This window comes from Protomyctophum bolini (assembly GCF_963924005.1).
Source record: "Protomyctophum bolini genome assembly, chromosome: 9".
Classification (NCBI taxonomy): domain Eukaryota; kingdom Metazoa; phylum Chordata; class Actinopteri; order Myctophiformes; family Myctophidae; genus Protomyctophum; species Protomyctophum bolini.
The window spans coordinates 3,990,936-4,017,418 of NC_137870.1; the positions used below are offsets into that span (position 1 = coordinate 3,990,936).

Consider the following 26,483-nt stretch of genomic DNA (forward strand, 5'->3'; position numbering starts at 1 on the left):
AGTTCAGTGGGTGAGGGCGGCGGTACAGTATATCACAGTGACACGTAGTATAAAGAAGGATTGTGTTTCCCCGAAGGAACGCGAGACGCGTGGTTATTATTGCCCCTGAGCTTTATTACAAGAAGTTGAGTCTTTTCCTCTTTCCTTCCAAACATACCATCTTTCGGACAAAGGGGATAAAGCTTGGCAAAGTGCCGCGTGGTTATTTCCCCGGGCTTTTTTACTTTAAGTCGAGGTTTTTCCTCGTTCCTTCTCAAACATACCATCTTTCGGACAAAAGGGATAAAGCTTGGCATAGTGCCACTTCTTAAGAAGCCAAATTGTGTGTAGGTGTAGTAGGCGTGTCCGTACCTACGGTGTTAACCCGTGGTTACCTAATGGGGTCGCCATGAGGTAACAAGATGAAGTAACTTGGTATGGTATACAGATTTGAGGAAGGGGGTGGAGGATGATTGGAAAATGGGGGCCGTGTGTAGGCAGAGACATGGTATTTGTCCCATGGGTGTGTACTAACTACCCTGTTTAAACAAGAGGGAGAGAGCAAAGTTCAAGCAGACTCAGAGAGAGCGAGAGAGAGGAGGAGGAACAGGTGTGGAGTGGATGAAGCAGCTGTACAATAATGTTCATGACATTTTTTACTTATACCATAGTTGGATCATTTGGCATTTTGGGAATCATTATTGTATTATTATTACAGATGTGCGGTCATAACACTGGACTTAACAAGACACACCGAGGAGTATTTCCATCTACAAAACCAGCAAAGGATTTATTCTCTATGCCTCAAGTGATGAGACCATCAGCTGACAAGGACTGACGGCCTGACGACACACACACACACACACACACACACACCAATCACGTAAGTACCATGATGTTGATAATGACCAATAGAAGAGTTTAACTTCACATTTGAATTGTCCTGAATCCATTTTAATTTTTCATAGAAGTTCAGGTATAAGGTATAGATTGAGACATGAGCGTTACAGTGTAGAAGACACAAGGATCTGATTATCAAGGGAAATCACTATACAGTCAATACAGTACGCAGTACTGTACTTGTGTGCATGCCGTTTCACGTAACTCCTCCACTGCAATTAACCCATTCAGGCCTGACGTCGAAGTTGGCGCTGAAAGAATATATATTCAAAGATTTGTGCCGCATTTTAACGGTTTTTCAAAGATTGCAGACCTACAAGCTCGTATGGTTCCCCATTTTGGACTGAGGTCGATAAAAAAAAAAGGCTTCTATAATTTTTTTCTGAAAAACCCATGTTTCTATGTCAGTGGTGCTCAACCTTTTTCATGTCAAGGACCCCCAGAAGTATCTCTATTGGGCCACGGACCCCCATCTCAAAATATGTAGTTCCAGGGACCCCCCAGAAGCAAATATTTAGTTAAAAATGTTCGCTCTGAAATATATATTCAATGATTTGTGCCGCATTTCTACGATTTTTCAAAAATAGCAGACCTAAAAGCTCATAGCGCACCACTCGGTGGCACGCTATATCAGCTTGTAGATCTGCTATTTTTCAATAGCTAAAGTATGACATAATGCTTAGTTAAAACACCACTCGGGGCGCTGTGGGTGCTGGCGGCATGTTTCCCCTCCGCGTCATCAGTGCCCATACCCGAAGGCGGGGTTGGCGAAAGGACCTTTCTGTGTGGAGTTTGCATGTTCTCCCCGTGTCCCCTATAGGGTAGGTACCCTCACAAAAAACATGCAGTAATCATGGTCTCTAAACGGCCTCCCCCTGGCCAGCCGGGGCGCCTGATGGAGGGGAATTAAGGAACTGGTCGGAATAACGTGTTCCTTCCACGCACTACGTCCAACCAGGGAAACCCCATGTCCCCCTGGGGACTAGGTTGAATTTCTTTTTAAATGGGTTACAAAATCGTGGGATAAAAATTATAAAAGAAAGAAAAAAACAGATTGGAACACAGGAATAGAAACTGTGTTATTGCTATACTTTTCCTTAAGTCAAAGATCTCATTATAATTCTTTCACAAATCGGGTTACATTTGTGAAGAACTTTGATATAGCTCCCATTAGGATTCCTGCTAAACTTTAGTAACCCCCGCCTTATCAGTAGCTTATGTGTGTGTACAGTGTGCTAAACTTCAGTGAACCTGCGTTATCGGCACCTACGTCTGCTAAACTTTAGTAAACCCCACTTTATCAATGTGTCTGGTAAACTTTAGTGAACCTGCTTTATTGGATATATATACAGAGAAAGGAAGAGAACTAAACTACCGACAGTAGAAACCGAAGTGCAGGAAACGGCCTGCAAGCTCAATGGCCAAGAAGAAAGCAAAAGTATTGGCATTTAACATGTAGTAGTATAGGACAAAACCACTGCCGACGGGGCGGGACGGAACATCGAGTTTTCAGAATATATCGGGGGCCTGGACTGCTGCGCAACGGATCCCAGGGCCCAGAATGCCCTGCTGCACGCCGGGATGAGGAGAGTTGGGGAAAACCCGACATGGGAGAAGGGGGTGCATACTTAGTTTAGACTAGTCATTGGTTAGACATGGGTTAAGGTTAGGTTTAGGTGTGCTGCCCCGTGGGAGGTTAGCTTTAGGGTGAGGGTTTGAGATAGGTTGTAGTTGTATAGGACTAATGACTGGTCTAACCCAATGACTAGTCTAAACCAAAAACTGTCTAAACTAAGTACTGCACCCGGGAGAATACCTGAACAGACGGCTGTTCGTACAGTAGCCATACAGTGGAGTCGGTATACAGTACTGCCCTTTAGGGGCCGAAACATGGATACTCAACAGGACAGCAAAGAAATGCATCCGACACAAGAATGCATGCTTTGCTGTGCGGCACTTAATTGGTGTCACATGACATGGATCACATCAGCAACGTCACGTGGTGGACCCCTACGGGGACCTAGATAGATAGATAGATAGATAGATAGATAGATAGATAGATAGATAGATCTTGTAAAACTAATTTTTCTCAGAGCCAGCAATTGAAATTATATCACGAAGCCACTGACGGAGCACGGGCGGGGCAGCATCCTTCCATTTGAGCAGAATGGCACGCTATAGCGAGCAATAAGGCAAAGTCGACCATACGACTCTATGCGTGTTAGAGGAAGGTCATCCCTTCCAGCAGTGCCAAGGAGAGCCACTGAGGGATCTGGGTCTAGATTTTCGTGTAGAATGTTGGATAGAGTATTGAACACATTCCCCCAAAATGGTTGTAATTTCAGAACACATCCAATACTGATGGATCAAAGTTGCATCACCGCTCTTGCACTTGTCAACAGGTAGTAGGAGTTACGTAAGGATAAATACTAGCCAGTTTAGCCTTAGACATATGAGCTCTATGGACTATTTTAAACTGCACTAAAGCAATGTCGTGCACAAAGAGAGGACTTATTGTGTATAGAAGAAAAAATATAATCCCATACTTCATCAGACAGTGTAAGCCCTAGATCATGTTCCCAGTCGGCCTTTATCTTATCTAAGGGTGCTGGCCTCGAATTTGAAATGATGTAATGTAATATTGAAATGGCGCCCTTAATCGTTGGGTCAAAAGACATAAAATGCATCAATAGGGTTATAGCATTAGGCTTATATGGGAAGCCAGGTAATATATAGAGCTCACATAATGCCGGGCCTGCAGAAACCTGTAGAAGTGTACGGTCTAGGTAGACTATATTTCTTTGACTATATTTGACTATATTTCTTATGAGACCCATATAGAGTGAAGACGGAAATTGAGTCCTCTTATATAATGAGCATTTGTGAGGACCATGAAATGGGTGAAGTGGTTCTTTAATACATTAATTCATTACATATTAGCCATCATATTTCCCCCGACTGTATAGTAAGAGTGGTGTTCCAAAGGACTTGTATATGAGCTCCATGCATATCAGTTAGCATGTATTTACATTCTTTCTAATTAATAATCTACCTACAGTAGTCTATGCACATTGTCTGATATTGATCTCTCCGATATTGAATGACTGTGTGTGTGTTTTAGGCTCCGGTGGCCAGTGGGGATATGCAGGGGGGGGGGGGGGGGGGGGGGTTGGTTTGACTAGTACAACAACGGCCTGAGACTTGCATCCTGCCACACTAATTAATAGCCAGCCACACTAATAGCCAGCGCAACACCCCATCCTTTGTCCGCCTTCTCCTATACCAAACCACACTGTTTGCACACATCTCACCATGCACAACACCAACAGCAAGCCTGTCCAGACGCCACACACTACTTTGCATCCATGCAACTGTCATATTTACAGTACAATACCCATTTCTATGAAAGAACACATTCTTGCGCAAGACCCCCCCCCCCCCCCTTCTCTCTCTCTCTCTCTCTCTCTCTCTCTCTCTCTCTCTCTCATATTAGCAGGCAACAGTGCACTCTCTCTCTGTCTCTGTTTCTGGCACAACAGCTCCACTTTTGCCCCTACTGGTATACTCATAGTCACACACAGTCACATACCTATAGGTTAACACAGACATCAACACGGACATTGCTGTTCCTTGGAGTGGTTGCACCACTCAAACAGTGAAACAAAATGAAAATTCAGGCCGAGTGTCAAGCTAATTGGAAACGGCTCACACCAAAGAAAGGTGTGAAACAGGCTCAATTGTTGGCTGACGGCAGCCATATAGTTCCAGGCCAAAAGCACTCGTTATTTACATGCATTTGTGTAGCTATACTTAAACCGATACCTTGGTGCATCCACCCTGTGTGCATCGATTAAGTTGATGCACAACAGGTGTGTTTTCTAGTCTGTCACATGACCACACCATGCATTCACATTATGTTCCGACAGAGAATGGTGTCGGAAATGCGAGCCCCGATTGCTATCGGATCCTTGATTGCATTGGTTTCAATGGGCTTCGGTGCAGGATTCAGCTGCTGTCCATGCAACTGTCATATTTACAGTGAAAGAACACATTCTTGCGCAAGACACCCCCCCCCCCCCCCTTCTCTCTCTCTCTCTCTCTCTCTCTCTCATTAGCAGGCTGTTCCAACGTGCCGCAAGGCCCGCAACGGGACACTCTTGCCCCTTTTCTTCCATTATAGAATCGGTGTGTTTGCCACCGATATGCAAGCGGACCGCAATACATTTATTTAACCCTAAGGGCCTTTGAGGTGCTGTGGTACCTATTAGTTATAGTTACTGCGAGAGTGAGGTCTAGCCAACGTACACCAACTCGGGATTCCTGGATGGCTGCCCGGCCTCCACACTGGCCTATATAAACTCGTGAAACATCAGGTCACACAATCTGCAGTCCCATCATGGTCTATTTGACCATAATTTGTTCATAATGTTTTTACACAAAGAACAAAGTGATCCCAGCGGAGCACTATAGAGATTCTGGGATAACCAACGGGGTTCCACTATAGTCTGTCTCTGGTCTGACTGCAGAGCGGTCGAGGCATTGTGCTGCAGCCAGCAAGGTCGCTTTCAGCAGCCCAGGTCATGCCGTATACAATCAGGTGCTGTTTAAAACAATAGCTTATTCACTTTGTGGGACAAAGATGGCAGTCTGTTTCTTGCCCTCCCAAGCGGTCTCCTTTCCTCTTTATGTCTTTTTGCCTAGTAGTCTCTCATAACCGGTCCCCTTATTGTCCTGGAGCACTAGTGTTGACGCATTGAGATATAGTGACCATAGCAATGCATATCTATCTATTGGTCAGTTAATTGCACAGCACTTCATACTTTTTTTAAAACATGCGCGCACACACACACACACACACACACACACACACACACACACACACACACACACACACACACGCGCGCACACGCACACACACACGCACACGCACACGCGCACACTTAGTCCGGTTTGGTAGGAGGTACAGTATCTGCCCACACCTTTATTAATAATGTTGACAGATAAGAAATGTCCTCCGGTTTTGATTCCTGACACGATACAATATGAGTCACGGTTCAAAATGTTTCCTGGCGGGTAGCCAACGGACTTCTGATCATCAGTCAGTGTGTCACGAAACAAGAACTCAAACACACTAAAAGAGACTGTAGTGTGTGCGTGTGTGCGTGTGTGTGTGTGTGTGTGTGTGTGTGTGTGTGTGTGTGTGTGTGCGTGTGTGTGTGTATAACTTTATTTGTGTAGCTCATTTCCGCCACGATGGCAATTAAACTTGCCTTAAATAAGGCATGAAAGGCAAAAGAAGGAAAACTAAAGGTCAAAGTCCAGAGTTTGTATTTATTATAAGCAATAAACTCATATCATCATAATGGTTCCACCGCTGTGAGCTACAAGCCCACGCATAGAGCTGCCATTGTCGGCACGCAACCAAGCGTAAAATATGGCTTTTCTTTTAATTCTACTGATCGTATGATTCTCCCTGACATTGTTGACGGGATTGTCAATATATTTAGTCTCAGTTTTAGTCATCGTAGCTTGGTTTTTATTTAGTTTTTATGTGGTGTTAGTCAGTGAAAAAAAAGGTAGGTTTTAGTCAACGAAGAGAGAGAGAGAGAGAGAGAGGACAGCGAGAGAGAGAGAGAGAGAGAGAGGACAGCGAGAGAGAGAGAGACAGACAGACAGACAGACAGACAGGTATGCAGGTTTGATTTGAAAATGTTTGGAGCGGGAAGGAGGAGAGAGAGAGAGAGAGAGAGAGAGAGAGAGAGAAGGGAGTTAACACAGGTAGAGTGAGGAGGGCTCAAAGTGTCAGGTTACGTGGAATAGTTTTGCGTTTGTTTTGCCAGCAGGGGTTGGACCGTTGGGTCATCACATAAGAAAACACACACACACACACACACACACACACACAATTCAGGCAGGCAGAGTGTCAACACAACAAAAGAAGCAGCACACGGTAACCCTTATTGCAGCCTCGGGATTTCATAGGAAGTACAGCAGTTTGCAGGCACCACGCAGCCTGGATACAGTTACAGTACAGGCTACTGTACAAAGAGGAAGGGAGATATTACAGAAAGATAGAGTGGGAGAGAGAGAGAGAGAGGGAGAGAGAGAGAGAGAGAGAGTGGGAGAGAGATAGAGTTGGAGAGAGACAGACAGAGAGAGAGAGAGAGAGAGAGTGAGTGTAGGAGAGAGAGATAGGCCTACAGAGAGACACATTGAGGGAGAGAGATAGTGGGGGAGAGAGAGAGAGAGAGAGAGAGAGAGAGAGAGAGAGAGAGAGAGAGAGAGAGAGAGAGAGAGAGAGAGACACACAGAGAGACAGAGAGAGACAGAGACAGAGACAGAGACAGAGACAGAGAGAGGAGTTTGAGAAGTCATATAGCAGCACAGGAGCAGAGAGGAAGTTGAAGGAAAAGTGATATCGGGGACTATAGGTAGAGTGAGAGGTAGGACAGTGTCCCCTCTGTTCCCCCCCACCCCCACCACCCCCTCAACCGTGTGTAGCGAGGTGAATCTGGCCCAGTAAAGAGTGGACATCTGCATCATGTGGGTGAGTGGAGCTGAGACTATATAGAAACATTCGTATACAGTACTGTACGTATACAGTATTGAGGGGGGTAACTATGTAGCTGAATGTGGTCGTCGTGTATTCAGTTTATGGAGACCTTTATTTGTATTACAGTAATTCAAATCTGGTGGTTACAATGCTGCTGCTACATGACACTATGTCAATATTCTTGGATGACACTATATACTTATATTAAGTATATTAAATTGCACGGTGTGGTGACACAGAAATGCTTCCTATTACTTAATGCCATGGAATATTTTAGTTCTGCTTGTGAGCAAACGTGTGGGCTTTCTCTGTTTTGTGTGTGCATAATCTAACTGTGTGATGAGGATGATATGATATTATGATACAGTACTTTAGTGTCAGTTCACACTGAAATGTGTCTTGCGACACAGCAGCCAAGTATGCACATATATACACACATTTGACATACAGTAACACAAAGAACAAGACAAGGATGATGATGATGTACAGTAGAAGTATTATTAGGTGTGTAGCATGCTGTATTTGTCTCTCTAATGGCTATTCATAATGATACCTGGCCTATATTCTCTTCTGTAGATTACTAGATTTGTTTAAACTTTGCTTAAACGTGACGTCGTTTCACAGGCGGATGTGGTAACCGGTAGAGGCTGTTGTTGGCTACCCTGGAGCAGCACTAACAACAACGTAGTTAAAACAACAACATAGATATAACATTGCAGTATAGTACACACCTACCCACTGTACATTACCGTACGTACACACGTACATTGCACATGTTACACACATGATACTGCACGTACTGTATATACGGTTTGCATGTGATTGATATATCTTTGAACATCTGTGCAGCGTGTGAACGCTGGTCCCAGATCTGCACCTTTGATTAGAGTACACGTCCCATGACTACACAAACAGGCCTTTTATTGTGACTTACTTCCCTCTGTGCAGTTCAACACGCTACAGAGCTGAGAAGCAGTGTTGTTTATTTCGTCGACTAAATACTAAGAGGAAAACTGTTTTTCGACTACCTTTTTTCACTGGCAAAAACTAAATGGAAACTAAAGGAAGACTAAGCTATGGTTGACTCAAACTAAGACTAGTAAATATATTGACAATTTCATCAACAAATAAAAACTAGACTGAAATGTTAGGAAGGGACTAGTGGACAAGAGATCCAGTATAAGTCATTTTACACTTAATTGGTTGCATGCTGAAAATAGCCGATCTACAAGCTCACGACGCGTTGCAGCGCGACACGTTGTGAGCTTGTAGATAATGGCTCTCTTTTGCCTGAGTAGTAGGCAACAGGAAAGACTTAAACAAAGGGAAGGAACTCGGCAAACTCACATTTAAAGCCTCTGATTATACTAATATCTGCTCTTTGTAAAAACAGTCATTACGACGGCATCAAGGCCCGACAAAATACATTTTAGTCGAGCAAATTAACTGTAGATTTAGTCTAAAATCAAAAATCTTATGATATTTATGTAGTCGACTAAAACTAGACTAACAGTAAAACATTCCGGGTGACTAAAATGTGACTAAGTGAAACCTTAATTTTCAAGAGACTATGACTAAAACTAAAATCAAAATTTGCTGCCAAAAACAACACTGCTACCCCAGGCTCTGGTGTTGGAACGTTGACCCAGTTGTGCTCACAGAGCTGCGCTAGTCCATCTGAGGCCTGCATTTAGCAACAGGCCAAACAGGACCGACAAGAAGCCTCCCTGAGTCAGACCTTATGTCACACCGTTGGCAGTTTCGTTTTCTTTACCACACCTTAATATATACACGGTAACAACATTGTTGATTTCGTCGACTAAAACTCAGACGAAAAGTGTTCGTCGACTGCCCTTTTTCCACTGATGAAAACGAAATGGAAGCTAAATAAAAAACTCAATTGTGATGACTAAAACTAAGACTACATTCATTGACAATTTAATCAACAAAACAAAACTAGACTAAAATGTTAGGAAGGGACTATAGTGGGCAAGAGATCCAGTATAAGTCATTTTACACTTGGTTGCATGCCGATCTACAAGCTCACAACGAGCTTGTAGATTATTTAGCTATTTTCAGCAAATGTAAATAAAAACAGTCTAAAATAGAAATTTGCTGCCAAAAACAACACTGCCCGGTAAAACTCCTCGAGTGTTAATTTAAAGGGATAGTTCACGTCCCAACATGACTTTGTCTGTCCATTACTCCCCCCCATGGAGACTGCAGGAATTCATGGGTATTCTTTTTTTAGTTTTTGTCACATTCCTAAGCCAATCATTTTATGACCAGCTCTGCTCCCTAATTATACTCCCTCTATGGAGACACAAAGGAGACTTTCTGTGTCTCCATAAGGAACCACTGCTGGTCATCAAATTATTGTTTTAGGAATTTGATAAATATGATAAATCGATACAAAAATGATTTGTTTTTGGGATGAACTATTCCGTCCCACTTTTCTATACCAAGTCATCCATCCTTCCTTTCTTCAACAACAGCCTTCATTATCGCTCCTATATTTAAGTAATAATCCATAATCTGATGACCTAGTTCCTCCTCGTGGTGGCTTGCAATGAGGTTTACAATTTACAATTCACAATCCGTTTCATATAATAATCAAACAATGAATATGATAGAGAAAGGAGTAGTCTTTAGAGGTCACTCTCTCTCTCCCTCTCTCTCTCTCTGACACCATTTTTACACAAAAGAAAAAGCATGGCTGTCTAACCAAACGATATCTTCAATTCAATATAACGATATGATATCGAAACACAATAGGTTTTTTGTAGAATATAACACTAGGTGTTGCATAAAAGGCATCCTGAGGTGTAACAACGCAGACAAGTGAAGTCTGCTGTGTGAGAATAATGGACCTCTCCGGAAGGAGGACACACACACACAGCCTTTGTGTTTCATAAAGATTATGGACCAGTTAAAAAACACATTGTTGGATCCATCTCTGAGACTGGGGTTATGTAAGCGTGTGTCTGCTAGGCAGAGCAGTTAACCTAAGAGTATAGAGTGACCGGCCTCCGCCCTACCTGCCCCCACCATACCTGCCCCAACCCCCACCCCCACCCCGCCAAACCTAAACAACTGCCCAGGCAATTAAGTCAGCCAGTCCCACCGCATTCTTTAGCTAATGTAAGGCCTATTATACACTCCAGGATAGGTTCATGTTCCACTTGTTTCCTAGAACTCATTCTACCAACTTTGGTTGGTGTGCGTGCGTGCGCGTGTGCTTCCCCTTTTTTGTAATGAGAAAACAACACCATGCAGGCTGGCCATGACAGGGACACTCAATGCAAAAGAGGGAACTTTACCCAAACCTGAATAATGAGCAGAACAAAAGGGCCATTAACAGCAGGTAGCCGTCTGAGTTACTTAACCACCTGCTTAACACTTAGTCAGGTCGTTGTGACAGACAGACACCAAACAACAACACCAAAATGATGAGTCACATTCACCGCTAACCAAATGGCAGCAAACCCAGCTGTCAGTTTAAAAACACACACACACTCGAGTGTCAGACCTGTTCTACTGTTCCATACATGAGACAACAGAGTTGTTTTGACAAAGTGAAGTAGCCTACCACAGTGTGAACGAGGTGTGTTTGATTCACTCACCGACTGGAAAGTTGAAACCGTTATGTACCTCATGGCCTAGGGGGTGCCAGCCCAAGATACACAGGTGTGAGCCATTAATTTAGGCTGATCATCATGAGTAGCTCTGCTCCCCAATCCTATTGGACAGAGAACACATTATTAGGAGAGCATGCAAGACACATTATACTGTACACCTAAACCAGATAACCCAAGAATATAAACACACAATATAGGGAACCGTCACAAAAACCCAGACGGTTTCAGGTTGAAGAGTTTTGTTTTTAAAGGACCCAACGTAACATTGTTTTCTATCCCCGCAAATAACCAATTTTGAACAATCAGGCTTTCATATCATACAGTATGGGTGCTTTAATGGGAATTCAATGTCACCCTACTTTGTATAATTCCTCCTCTTCTTCAGTCTTCAGTTCCAAATTTGCATTTCCACTTTGTTTACAATGTCCAACCATTGTTGATTTTCCAAGCTGGCATGGAATGGAAACAAGCCTGGTTTTTTATCTAGCATCTGTATTATAATGACTCAAATATTAAATAATCTGCATATCAGCACCCCCCCCACCACCTCAGGACATTGTGGTATTGCAGCTAAAACTGCTTTCAAAGTCCAGAAAGAAATGACAAGGACATGGTTATATCGGAGTGGTGATTGAGGCGCAAACCATTATAAATAACTTTGAGGGACATCATATTAAATATTAAAAGCAGTTTTAAAATGCACGTTATTTGCGCTTTAACTGATTTAGTTGTAAACGGATTCATTTTTCTTTTGTTTCATTGTCATTTTTAAACTGGCACACTATGTTTCAAAGTGTTTTTATTATAGTCATATAAGATGCTTATATAAGAGGCTTACAAGAAGACACTCACAGAATGCATACACCAACATACACTAACAAACAAAAGACAAACAGTTATGGATACATCGTTGTTACATCGTTCTCCAACATCGATACATGCTTCTCCAAACGCAACTGCCATGCCTTAATTCTCTGTGGATTTCCCTAAAGGATGAAACTCATCCTTTAAAGGATGAAACCCAGCCTCCACAACTCCCAGGTCACAAAAAAGAACACACATGTAGTATACATGTTACTGTCTGCTATACGGCATGTGGAATAGAACAGCTGTATGTTTCCATGGTTCTAACACACATGTTGTCAAAGTGTGGGCCTGCACTGCCGAGTGCTGACTATTAATTAGACCCCCCCACATTTTAGGGGTCCTTGGCATGGAAAAGTTTGGAAACCCCAGTAAAATGTATAACTGACCAATATTGATGAGCTATCTGCTATCATATAGTATTGCACCGACCTGTCCCTCCTCTCGTGTTCATATATTCAGTGGATTTGCATCCGACTGTCTGAAAGGTAATCTTCCCTGATTATAGCTTCAATTGTTCCCAGCTTGTTGACACAATAGCCTATTGTCCAGGCTGTAGTCCATCTGTATACTGTGGAAAAGCCGTTTTAAAGACCACCAACATTAATAGATTATGGGAACATGCCCGCAGCCACACGATAACTACAGTAAAAGCCATTAACCCATTCTATACGGGAACCCATTTTGGTGTTAGCATTATGATATGCTTTAGCTATTGAAAAATAGCAGATCTACAAGCTCATAGCGCGCCACCGAGTGGCGCGCTATGAGCTTGTAGATCTGCTATTTTTGAAAAATCGAAGAACGACTGACATTTTTAGAATCTGATCTCAGGTCAGAATGGGTTAATCAGACCAGTGTGTGTCCACTAGTGGAAACCTCGTATGAATCTGATCTCAGGTCAGAATGGGTTAAGGGCACGCCGTGTTCCGTGTTCCATGTGTCTCCGATATCCTTCCACGCCTTATTGGCGACAAACTCGCAGAGATTAAAACATTATACTACAGTCTCTCACCGTATAGACATGTACAGTACGTGTGTACATTACAGACATACGAGGGGCTTGTTTCTTTTCTGTCAAACCACGTGCTATTGTTCATGTCGACGGCTATACCGTATATGGCATAATATCTGGTCTCATGCGTGTTTTCCCATTTTCTCCCATCAGACAGACACCCAGCAGGCTGAGGAAAGTACAAAGCCGCTGAATCCTGCGCAGCAAGGTAAGACAAAGATTATAGTTCACGTCAGTGATGCTAAGGGTAACATGTAACAGTAATGTATGAATTCCAGTTAAAGCTGCTTTAAGCAATAATATGTCAAAATATTTAATTTTTTAAAGGAATGCTTACAGTACGTGTTTCGGCTATGCAGCATATGCTCTGATAAAGCCGAAACGCGTAAGCGTTCCTTTTTGGTGTGTGCCAATAAATAAATGGAAATGTGAGAACTTTTGTCCACCATTTATTTAAAAGAAATCCTATTTTTTGATGTACTGTATACTGGATTTGGGTTTAGCACTACTGAAAACCATTGCTGCGCAACCTCTTTATCTCATTTATCTTTCTGAGTATCTCGGTCTTCTGTCCAACCAATCATCCTCTTGCTTTCCTTCCTCTCCTTCCAGTGATACCGCGGCCCGGCCGTCACCGAAGGCCCATGACGGCTCAGAAACCTCAAAAGGCCTCAACGCCACCGCCGTCTGCGTGGAAGCGAGTGGTGCTCACCGTGGTCACCGTCATCGTGGTGCTCGGCATACTGGCCACGGCCGTGTTCTTCAGTGAGTCACTTTTATTTTTATTATTTTTATTTTTTACTTTAACTGTTATTATTATTATTATTATTATTTATGTCCTGTTTGTCCTTGTTTCATTGGGGTGTACGTTGTTTGTTGACGTTTGTGATGAATTAAAAAAAAGGGAAAAAAATGGGTGACTGTGCAAAGATTTTCTTGTCCCCAATAAAAAATAAATATATATAAAAATAAATAAATAAACAACGCCAGCAGACCACAGTATAGTACTTTCAACTTAAGTCCAACACACACTGTCTGCGAACGCCGCGCGTCAAAACAGCCGCCCGCCTCCGTTATTTTCAATGAACCTATCGCACACCCGCGGTGTCCGACACGTGCTGCTGGCGCGCGTTCACGGCACGCCTCGCCTGACGCTCCGATACGCCATTGTTCTATTTTCCAGGCGTTGCCACACGCGTTGCAACACCTGCTGCGCACCCGCTTCACAGATGGTGCATGTGTGTTGGGCTTTACATACATACATGTATACTTTACCTGTTACCCAACCGATATTGGGTAAAAGATACATGTATAAAGATACATGTATACGTTACTATGTTACCCAACCGACATTGAAACATTTCGCAATTACGTAAACCATCGACAGCCAGTTATAATAACCCCACTTTAGTATTTAATTTCAACACTCACAGAACGCACACGCCAAGATACACTACGAACAAAAGACAAACAGTTATGGATACATCGTTCCCCGACGCAACTGCCATGCCTTCTCTGTGGATGAAACTCATCCTTTAGAGGATGAAACTCATCCTCCACAACTCCCAGGTCACAAAGAACACACATGTAGTACATGTATACTGTCTGCTATACGGCCTGTGAACAGAACAGCACGTGTTTCCATGGTTCTAACACACATGTTGTCAAAGTGTGGGCCACTAGTGCCGAGTGCTGACTATTAATTAGACCCCCCACATTGTAGGGGTCCTTGGCATGGAAAAGTTTGGAAACCCGTGTAAAATGTATAACTGACCAATATTGATGAGCTATCATCGTATTGCACCGACCTGTCCCTCCTCTTGGATTCATCTAGCATATATACCTCCAAGCATACTCTCTTTGTTCACAATGTCCACCATTGTTGATTTTCCAAGCTGGCATGGAATGGAAACAAGCCTGGATTTAATCAGTATTATATAATGACTCAAATATTAAATAATCTGCATATCAGCGCCCCCACATACGCTCTGCTTGCACACTAGTAGGCCCTACTTGTGTGCAACGCACAAGCAAAGGCACTCGACAGAGTGCAGTTCTAAGTTTTCATTTCATGTTCACCCCCTCAATATAGGGACGCTAAATTCTAGTGGAAAAACGTTCACGTCAGTCACTTTAACGTTTTCCTGTTTTCCCTCCTTTCCCCTTAACCCCACAGCCAAACAGTTGATTGAGGCCAAGTACTTCTACTGCTCGCAGTCGATGAAGTTCATCCCGATAGACCAAGCCTGTGATGGGAAAGACGACTGCGCGTCGGGGGAGGACGAGGTCACCTGTGTGTCCAGCTTCAAGGTCAACAGCACCTTCCCAGGTATAGAACACCAACACACACACAGCTTCAAGGTCAACAGCACCTTCCCAGGTAGAACACCAACACACAGACAGACACAAGGTCAACAGCACCTTCCCAGGTAGAACACCAACACACAGACAGACACAAGGTCAACAGCACCTTCCCAGGTAGAACACCAACACACAGACAGACACAAGGTCAACAGCACCTTCCCAGGTAGAACACCAACACACAGACAGACTTTTTGTCTCCGCCTACAGCAGTGGTTGTTCCCAAACCTTTTGAACTCACAAGACCCAAAAGACAGATTACATTACACGATTGCCCCGGGAACCAAAGTAGTGAAAATAGCCGATCTACAAAGCTCAGAACATGTCACTTAATTTGCGTCGTATTCTGAGCTTCTAGATCAGCTATTTTCACAGATTCTTTGTTTTCAATTTTTTGGGGAATTTCTTAGATTTTATTTCATTATCTTCATGACATTAGGCTACTGGAAAAACAAGATGATGTTTTGAAATAATTAAAAAAAATTCTATAAAGGGTCCCATGATCTGTGTCCACTACCCACAAAATGGGAACAGTTTGGAAACCAGTGATCTATTCTATGGCATACCTACACTCACTTTGAGAAGACTGATAACTTGTCTGTCCTGTCCTCTCTCCCTCATAAGCCATGTTCACATACTGTATACTCCGGGTGCAGGCTTTAGTTCCGACATACTATTGATCCGAAACCTCAATCCTAACCTAACCCTAACCGCAAGCACGGGAGCAGCGCATGTCGGACCATCGCTTTTTCGCATCGCATCGCATGTCCCCCCGCTTCGGATCTTCGGTGTGTCGGAAAAGCGTGCGCACCCCGTATACTCCATCGTACGATGTGTGTCGGTTTCCCGGAAAGAACGGATCTTCACGCTATACGTGTTGTTAGCTATAGTAGATCAGCTCTTTTTGCGATGGATTATATAAATTGGCCTTTATTCTTCCGTCCTCCAGTGCGTCTGGTGTCCGATAAGCGCATCGTGCAGGTATACAGCACGGGCTTAGGATGGAGGAGCGTGTGCAGCGAGGGCTGGACCGAAGAGCACACGAAGGCCGCGTGTCAGCAACTGGGATACACCAAGTGAGTGAACACATTTTAACACATTCTGTACGTAGGACGCCTCAGGCCGTCATAAGGATTCCAGCCGAGCTGAGACTTAGACGTCTGTAAAATCAGTTTCTCAACGGGTTCGCCTCCTCTGTGTCGTGTAGTAAACCTCACAGCACCGTGGTCCTAGTGGCAGAGCTGACTATATTATTCTCCTGCTCTGTGTCGTGTAGTAAACCTCACAGCACCGTGGTCCTAGTGGCAGAGCTGACTATATTATTCTCCTGCTCTGTGTCGTGTAGTAAACCTCACAGCACCGTGGTCCCAGTGGCAGAGCTGACTATATTATTCTCCTCCTCTGTGTCGTGTAGTGAACCTCACAGCACCGTGGTCCCAGTGGCAGAGCTGACTTCCTCTCTGAGGGCGGGGCCCTTCACAGCCACGCGCACAGTGCCAGGGCTCCTCCCCCTGCATCTGAAAACCATTGACCGGTAAGAGACTACAAATACTACAATACAGTACAAGTAAGACGCGCAAACGCGGAAGCGAACGCAACGTAGTTATACTTGTTCGTTGGCATGTTCCAGCTTGCAAAGCAGCTATACGTCCAAATATGGAGTGTGTTGCATCAATCACAAACAAATCACTGTGGGCACAAAAGGGACACACACACAGACACACAGACATGATCTGCTAGGTCTCATAGTAAGTGCTCATTGCGTTCGCAACAATACTGCAATGTAGATTAGCTCTGGTCCATACCTCTAATGTGTTTCATTTTAGAGCTATGTTACTCTCAACTTCCGGAACTCGCATGAATGCAGACCAGTCTCTCGTCTTTAGCGTAAATAAAAAGAACGTTTTTGCTACTCACGAAAACAAAGGCGGGTTGTGTCATTAGAAAGCCTACTTTCCTTAGTGGACGCACTCGGAGGCCCCCACCACACGTATAAAAACGGTACTTTTTGGCCAGAAAGGGATTTTTTTTTCACTGGAGGAAAAATATTCTCTCTGGGCAATATCTACCGGAAATAAAATCCCCTTTTGGCCAAAAAGTACCGTTCATACGGGTGGTGGGCGGCGGCGCCTTTGTTTTGGTCAGTAGCGAAAACGTTATTTTTTATTTACGCTAAAGACGAGAGGTTGGTCTGCATTCATGCGAGCGGCGGAAGTTGAGACTAACATAGCTCTAAATGCAACGCATTAGAGCTATGGACCAGAGCTAAATGTAGATATACTCTGTTACATGTAGAAGTCTCCAGTTAAAAATGTACTCAAGGTTAAAAAAAGAATGTCCCATTTCACACGTTTTCAAATGTATTAAACATCTTTTGAAGATGAGTTTATAGAAGTGGGTAATTTACGTTTTTTTTTTGTAATCATAATAAAAATCTACAAAATAACTAAAGTTTTCAAATAATTTGCCTCTGAGATGTAGCGGAGTAGAAGGAAAGCTATCCACACTTTTCCTGGGCTGTGTGTGCTCCAGTTCCTGTTGATTTCATTGGATATCATTGGTCATCTGACCAGTTTCATTGGCTTTCATTGGATCAAATCGACAGGAACTGGAGCACACACAGCCCAGGAAAAGTGTGGATAGGCCTACTGAAAATCGGCAGTACTCCAGTAAAGTAAAAAAATACCTCAGAAATGTACTCAAGTACAGTACCTGATGTACTTAGTTACTTTTAGACCACTGTCTGGTTTGCGTGCCACCCATTACAGCCCTCGGAATTTACACTGTATGCAACTTGGGGGAAACAGAGAGCATGAAGCTGAACGCTGTTCCCTGCAGGGCCAGAAGCTTGCCTTTCCAGCATACTGTACAGGGGTGGTTCAAAGTGAAAGCAGTACAGTGATACAGTAGCCCCATATAGATAGGCGTATACAGTAAAAACCACGTACAGTAGGGTCGATGACTGGGCGTGTGTGGGCGTAACTCCAAGCGAGTATACAGTTTAACGCCGTTATCTATTGTTGTCTATGTTTTGTGGCTTTATTTTATTGACCATTGTGTCGTGCTCTTTCTTTATGCTATAGCCGTTGTGTAACACGCAGAATTCATGTGTGTTATATACTGTTTTACCGTCATGGAGTTTCATGGAAAAATTCCAGTTTCTGTTTCCTTTATATTATCCCTTCCACTACTACGCGAGGGAACAAGAGGAAGTAGTTGTATTTATAGGCAAAGACGAAACTCACACACCGATTACCTGGGGAGGCTCTAGGTCAATATTTGTGTCTTAACCGTGTTGGCACAGTGGGCGGCGTGCACAGACATTTAGAGGGGCAGGTGCTCAAGTGAAAAAGAAAAAGGGCACCTTGTGCAGCGCGTGGAACCGGCCGGTTGTCTTAATAGTGTGAGATTTATAGATTTTGGGCGCATAAATAATATATATATTTTTTTTTAAGGGCACATTGCTGTCCAGAGGGCAAGGGCAGGTGGTGCTTGTAGCACCCCCTAGTGTCTATCTGTGCACGCCACTGCGTGTTGGCAATTTGTGTGTGTGTTAACATATACGTCTGTGTGTGTCCCAACAGTAAAGTGTGCCAGTCACGGACCGTCATTTCCTTGAGCTGCTCAGGTGAGGCCATTCCCCATGCAACCACTTTCAACCTGGTGTCATTTTAGGCAAACATTTCCAAATATAATATGTAGCCTATAGAAAAGCAAAACTCGTTATGTAATGTTCAGTGTGACCCCGTCATACGAAGCCTTCCTTTATGAGCAAAAACCAATACGTCTCTGAATGGTATACAGTATACTATACAGTACATCGACTTCCCCATGTTTTGTAATCCAATCTGACGTGGCCTACTGTTCCTATTAGCCTTGGAAAAGTCTGACAGGTAAAAACTCTGTATAGAAATATATAATGAGAGAACTGATAAAGGAATAATGAGATGGTCTTACTGACATAGAAACATAGTTTTTTCTTTCTCAGAAAACTCAGAATTCAGAACTCAGGGCTAAATGGGTTAAAGTAAACAATACAAATTTAAAACAAAAAGACATGAAGGGACCCATACAAATGGGTCCCGACCCTAGTGTTCTTAACCCATTTTGGACTGATGGCAGGTTTTCTGAAAAACCCATGTTTCTATGTCAGTTGTGCTCAACCTTTTTCATGTCAAGGACCCCCAGAATTATCTCTATTGGACCCCCATCTCAAAATATGTCGTTCCAGGAACCCCCCCAGAAGCTATAATATTTGAGTGAAAAATGTTCACTCTGAAAGAATATATATTCAAAGATTTGCACCACATTTTCCACGAATACAAATACGAATACAAATACAAATCGAAGCGCGACTGACATAGAAGACATTTTTAGAATCTGATCTCAGGTCAGAATGAAAACTGTCAGGATGTAGAAGACATTTTTAGAATCTGATCTCAGGTCAGAATGGGTCAATGGCGGATGATGACCGTGTGACTGTAACCCCTTTGGACAGAGTGTGGAAAGCTGGGGGCTCAGGACCGCATCGTGGGCGGTACGGACGCCGTCATAGAGGACTGGCCGTGGCAGGTCAGCCTCCAGCAGAGCGGACAGCACACGTGCGGAGGGTCCCTGGTGTCACCGCGCTGGGTGGTCACCGCCGCCCACTGCTTCATGGGGTCAGTATATATATATTACCTGGCGGTGTTGTTTATTGGGTAGTTTTCCTTTAGTTTTAGTCACATTTTAGTCACCGGGTATGTCTAGTTTTAGTTGGCTAATAAATATCATGAGATTTGAGTAGAGTAAATCTACGGCTGATTTAGTCGACTAAAATGTATTTATAGGCGGGCCTCGATGCCGTCGTAATGACTTGATTTTACGCTTGCTGAAAATAGCTGATCTACAAGCTCACGACGTGCCGCACTGCGGCGCGTTGTGAGCTTGTAGATCTGCTATTTCCAGCATGCAACCAAGTTTAAAATGACTTATACTGGATCTCTTTTCTATGCTAGTCCCATTTAAAGTACCAAAAGTAGAACGTATACTCGTGCAGACGAATGTCCCATTTCACAAGTTTTAAAATGTATACGCAAATCTTTTGAAAGCAACAGATCTACAAGCTCACAATGTGTTGTATCATATGAGCTTATATAGACCAGACATTTTCACATATCAATGAAGTAAATGGAGTGAAATGGAATGCGAATGTACTTCGTTACTTAAATTGACAGCAGTGCTTCTCTCTCTCTCTCTCTCTCTCTGCTCTCTGCTATACAGCGCTAAGAAGGAGGTGAGCCGTTGGAGAGTGGTGTCCGGTCGGACCTACATGGGGACACTGGGAGGCTCCTACGTGGACAGGATCATAGTCAACGCGGACTACAACGCAGCTCGCAACGACTACGACATAGCCATGATGAGGCTCTACAGTCCCATCACAGTGGGAGGTGAGGAAACGTGTACAGAAGCACCGTAGGTTCCGTCAACTGTGATACGAGTATGAAATAATTAACCCTAGAGCAGTGGTTCCCAAACTTTTCAACATTTATTAGGCCACGGACCCCCCATTTGAAAACATGCCAGTTTGGGGAGAGAGAGAGAGAGAGAGGGGAGTTGCACCACTCGGTTCACACGGTGTGATTTTTTTCTACAGGCAGGCCGTAGGCTATTACCATGTACTTCAATGTTATTTTGATGGGAAAAAATGTTTTATGGAATATTTTACATTGGGTACAATATACCCGAGTTCAGTGATGGTGTGACAAAAAAAAGGATGATTAGCGTTCAATGGTTAGAAACATGAATAGTCAATCCTGAGGTTAGGTAGCCTCAGACTGTACTTTGCTGCCCCCTTGTGGTCATTATATCAAATGTCATTTTGTTATTTTTCTCATGCTGCTCAAGCCTAAATAACTCTGTCTCCTTCCTCTATAGACAACCGCATGCCAGTGTGCCTGCCCCCCAAAGCCTTGGCGCTTGCTCCTGGGGCCTCCATGCAAGTGACTGGCTGGGGATATCTAGACGAGAAAGGTGCGTTACGTCGTTTGTATTCATTTAGTTTTATTTGTATATAGTATACACGCTTGGCTCAAATTACCTCGTTTACCGGATAGACTTGGCCAAGTAGAACACAAATACACGTATACACAAAGAATATATAATATAGCCTAATGTACATTCAAAGCTTCGGAATAAATAAGATATACCCACAGGCAGCGTCAAGTATCAATCAACAGATTCATTCACTATTGAACTTATAAGAAATGTAAAAGGGCTATATCAACAGTGAGGGGAGCAGAGCACATACAAGCTTTCTTTCCCATGTCGGTCCTTAATTGCTGCACTTATTGGAACAGACAAGACCACATCTCGTGAGTCGTGATCACATTCAGGGGGACCGGCGGCCCGGGGGCCACATGCGGCCCCCGCCTTCACTTAATGTGGCCCTCAGGTGAATGTCAGAATACTGATATATTATTGGTTTCAGCTGTTTACAATTCCACAACATGCAAACATGTTTTAACCCATTCTGACCGGGAACCCATTTTGGTGTTGGCATCATGTTATGCCTTAGCTATTGAAAAATAGCAGATCTACAAGCTCATAGCGCGCCACCGAGTGGCGCGCTACGAGCTTGTAGGTCTGATATTTTTTTTAAATCGAAGAACGACTGACATTTTTAGAATCTGATCTCAGGTCAGAATGGGTTAATCAGACCAGTGTAGTGTCCAGTGGAAACCTCGTATGAATCTGATCTCAGGTCAGAATGGGTTAATTACTTCAGTCTAAAATAGTAGCTCAATGCTCAACACAAGTATATAACTAAAGGCATTTGAAATGACATGAAAATGTTAATTTTCAGGATTCCTGCAGTTCAAAAATAGCAAAAGATAATTCAAGATTTAAATTCGAATAATAGCAAAAAAATAGCCGATCTACAGCTCAAAATGTGTCGCAGCAACGTGCAAATGAATGATGAATGGAAACAACACCGCCATCTCTCTTAGGTCAGTCAGTGCAACCATTTAAGAATGGTTAAGAAAAAAACACATCTCTGATGAATCGATATAACCAGTCATTTCACCAGAGATGCAGTTAAAAAATAAAGTGCATGCACATATTCAGGTGAATTATAGCCCTATAACATTGACCTGCAGTCAGGAGTCAGGAGGAGGACAAATACAAAATAAGAACAGAAAAACACACTGGCCACACAGTGAACCTCAGTGCAGAACACACAGCCAACCGTTGTTCACAATCTATAGCCATGACACATAAAAGTGCACCGTCCCCTGCAGATATATACCGAACACGGAAATATAATCAGAGATGCTCACACAGAGATGATTGACACATTGCTATGAATCCAGAATGACACACGAGGTGCTCAGATGCAGCTCGGGGACAGCTTCCAAAATGTGCAAAATCTAATGTACAAACTTCAAATAAAAATCACACTCGTGAAGTTGAGGGGGCGCCTGGTGGTATTAAATGATTGTTTAACTCACTCCACACTCGTGTGTGAAATGAGTTATTTGCAGCCACTACGTTATACGCGAGATTGATATGAATGCAGTGTGTTATTGTATGAAATAAAACAAAGCCAGTTTGATGTCGTCAGTGTTTGTTTTATCAGTGCCCCAACAAACATTAAAAGTGCATAATAGAAAAGAAGCAGCTTGGACTCCTCATGCATAGAAGGAGGCATGAGGTCAGTCCGCTGCCCCCCCAGGTTGGCAGAGGAAGTGTAGCGCCCAGGATTACATTAGATAATTGGCACTGGGTGTTACGAAAAACTGGGTTACAAAATCGTGGGATAATTTTTATAGAAAAGTGCATAATAGGCTGTCCATATGATGCCATTTCAAAAGCCAGACATTGTAGGGGAGCTCGTAGCGCGCCACCGTAGGTCTGCTATTTTTGAAAAATTGTGAAATATAAATTTATATTGAGGATTTTGAAGATTTTCTTTTTTTAAATGATGAGGTCAGGCCTAAATGGGTTCAATGTCTTCTAGAGTCCCTGTCACTCATGCCATACCTCTATGTCCCCACAGGGAAGGTGTCTCCATCCCTTCAGAAGGCCGCCATCCCTCTGATCGCCAGAGAGCAGTGTTCGAAGCCCACAGTCTACGGCGCCGCCATAACCCAGAGGATGATCTGCGCTGGCTTCCTGGAGGGCAAAGTAGATGCATGTCAGGTAAGAGTCCATTTTGAGCCATGATGTCATAACCCGGAATATCTTATTAGAATTACTCCGACGCCTAACCTTTATCTTAACCAGCCACGTATAGGTCACTAACCCTAACCTCCGTGTCACACACACACACACACACACACACACACACACACACACACAGGTCTTATACAGCTATCTTCCTAGTCTGTCTGGATCCAAACAAGTCACACCATATAGGCATACATTGCTACTGTAGGTCATTGAGCCTCCTCCTCCATCAATAAGGATCCACTGCTATAAATACTGTATATAAAGTGTAAATATCCTAGATGCAAAGGAACACCAGTTAGCCATATTATAGTTACCTCTTGGCTAGTAACATTAGCTGGGGAGCTATAGCTAGCAGCTGACTGAAAAATGTCGGTCATTACATTTCTTGCCAGCCTCCCCTTCTTCCTCTCCCAGCCCATATCAGACCACTGGACTAATGGCACTGGAAACTCAGTTCACATTAGCTAGTGGTTTAGATTCAGTAAATGTTCAGAGTCAGACATGAAGGACTGCAAGTCACCATGCATGTGGCTGGCTGCTGGTGTTACACTGTATTTGGTAACCCATCCGATTCTGTGACCTGCACCCTCACCAGCCTCCTGTGGTGCATTATTTGACATTTTGAAAGAGGGTTGTTAATTATTTTCATTATCAAACAGGTCACAGGTAATTTTCTATAACGAAGCAATAAATAAAAGGTTTAGCCTAAGTATAGGCCTATAATGGTGAGTATAAGAGACACAGACAGAGACAGACAATCCCACTAAGGAAGCCTAGTAGGGGTTCCCAAAGTGGGGTCCAGGGACCCCTAGGGGTCCATTGAGGGAGCTCCAGGGGGTCCCCAGCTAAATGATAGTTAGGAACCAAATGGACCCTTATGATATGGGTCTGTACCTCAGAGAGTGTACAAATGGAACCAAATGGACCCTTATGGGTCTGTACCTCAGAGAGAGTGTACAAACGGACCACCAGCCATTACAATTGTTCATTGGTTTTATGTACAAATATATTTCAATATTATTATTTCTTTCTGTATAGGAAAGGTTAAGAAACTGGACATTCACTTGTGTTGTAGACTATAGAGACTGGGGCATATTGTCCAGTGTTTCCATTATAAATAACCCATTTTGGGTCGTGAACCCATTTTGGTGTTAGCAGAAATAGCAGAAATAGCAGATCTACGAGCTTGTAGGTCTGCTATTTTTGAAAAATCGAAGAGCGACTGACATAGAAGACATTTTTAGAATCTGATCTCGGGTCAGAATGGAAAACTGTCAGGATGTAGAAGACATTTTTTAGAATCTGATCTCAGGTCGTCTAACAGACGTCTCTTGTACTCACCCTGCAGGGAGACAGCGGGGGTCCCTTGGTCTACTTCACCTCCTCCCGGTGGAACCTGGTGGGCGTTGTGAGCTGGGGGGTGGGCTGTGCCCGGGAGGGAAGGCCCGGGGTCTACGCCAACATCGATGAGCTGCTGAACTGGATACATACAGTTATTGGGGTAAGTGAAATGTGTGCGTCTGTGTGTGTGTGTGTGTGTGTGTGTGTGTGTGTGTGTGCGTGCGTGTGTGCGTGCGTGTGCGTGTGCGTGTGTGTGTGTGTGTGAGAGTATAATTGGAAAACCAGTCAGATTGAAAAAGGCACTCGTTTCTATCCACACTTTTCCTGGGCTGTGTGTGCTCCAGTTCCTGTCGATTTGATCCAATGAAAGCCAATGAAACTGGTCAGATGACCAATGATATCCAATGAAATCAACAGGAACTGGAGCACACACAGCCCAGGAAAAGTGTGGATAGGAGAGAGAGAGAGAGAGAGAGAGAGAGAGAGAGAGAGAGAGAGAGAGAGAGAGAGAGAGAGAGAGAGCGAGAGAGATGTATAAATAAATCATGGTAAATAAAGCAACTAAAATATGTAATGTGATGTGGCTTTAACCTGTGGACAATGTCAATTTCAACCCTATACAGAAATATTCCTGATTCCTGCAGAATGTGGAAGTGACAGAAGAGGAACTTCCAAAATGGCTGCATCAACATCGATGCAGACCGAACCTCGACAGCACACACACACACACACACACACACACACACACACACACAATGCACAAACGAAACACGTGCAGACATGGCATTGCATAACATAACATAACAATGCATACTGTACACCGCACCTAAATGTAATTACGATGTACATTTCAGGTGAGGCTTATACGTGCCATTTCAGTTACTTGAGAGCTTATCTCAGGGGAAATATTGAAATATGTAACTGTCAGTGGGTTGACAGACTGTAAGCTCTACGAGACAGACTCAATGCTTATATGAGGCTCTCTTCAGAGCTGCGGAAATGTGCCTGTCTGTGATCTAACGCCATAATGTATTGTACTGTATACGCACTGAGAAGAACACGATTCACATGATTTTTATTTTGTTTAATGTGAAGTGTTCACTATACCATGATTCAACAAACACAGATTGGAATTATATTTAAAAGGCTGACAAAGTTGAAATATCAGGTCTGTGCTACATTAATGCCATTAAGGACTATTTATTGTTAAATGTCAGGCAAATCCAAAGGCCTATAGCAGTGGTTCCCAAAGTGGGGTCCGGGGACCCCCAGGGGTCCTTGAGGGAGTTCCAGGGGGTCCCCGCAGCTAAATGATACTTTGGAACCAAATGGACCCTTAACTCGGAGAGTGTACAGATGTGTACACTCTCAGAGTTAAATTAACATTGACAATATAAATTGGGGGTCCCAGAGATAGAAATGTCATTAAATGGGGGGGTCCATTGACTAATGCATGTCAAACTGGGGGTCCTTGAAATTAAACGGGTTGAGAATCACTGCTAGAGCCGTAGAAATCCTCTCTTATGGGGAGGGGGCTCATTAGTGTCAATTTGGGGAGTCCTTCCCACAATTCTGCAACCCAAGGGGGGGGGGGCTGAACTCATGCTTTCTTCTATGCATG

The 26,483-nt window shown here is 43.5% G+C and overlaps 1 protein-coding gene across 2 annotated transcripts; it reads left to right on the forward strand.

The window, feature by feature from the left end:
• Positions 1–808: 808 nt before the first annotated feature.
• Positions 809–25,624, forward strand: LOC308321999 (transmembrane protease serine 4-like). 2 transcript variants are annotated; one of them, XM_080773171.1, is made up of 13 exons: positions 809–862; positions 13,103–13,157; positions 13,562–13,714; positions 15,126–15,278; positions 16,260–16,386; positions 16,725–16,844; positions 18,895–18,938; positions 19,809–19,971; positions 20,573–20,739; positions 21,227–21,322; positions 23,349–23,491; positions 24,870–25,022; positions 25,486–25,624. In XM_080773171.1, exons 3-13 carry the CDS (start codon positions 13,594–13,596, stop codon positions 25,495–25,497), a joined length of 1,299 nt encoding a protein of 432 aa, XP_080629297.1. In that variant the 5' UTR covers positions 809–862; positions 13,103–13,157; positions 13,562–13,593; the 3' UTR covers positions 25,498–25,624. The 2 variants fall into 2 exon arrangements, with proteins under 2 accessions (XP_080629297.1, XP_080629296.1); XM_080773170.1 differs by lacking the exon at positions 809–862 and adding an exon at positions 6,801–7,426.
• The last annotated feature ends 859 nt before the right edge of the window (positions 25,625–26,483 follow it).

Excerpts from the sequence above, each read along its gene's own strand:
- LOC308321999 (XM_080773170.1), top strand. Across the intron at positions 13,715-15,125 it reads GGCCACGGCCGTGTTCTTCA|CCAAACAGTTGATTGAGGCC; the intron begins GTGAGTCACTTT and ends TTAACCCCACAG. Across the intron at positions 18,939-19,808 it reads CATTTCCTTGAGCTGCTCAG|AGTGTGGAAAGCTGGGGGCT; the intron begins GTGAGGCCATTC and ends CCCTTTGGACAG.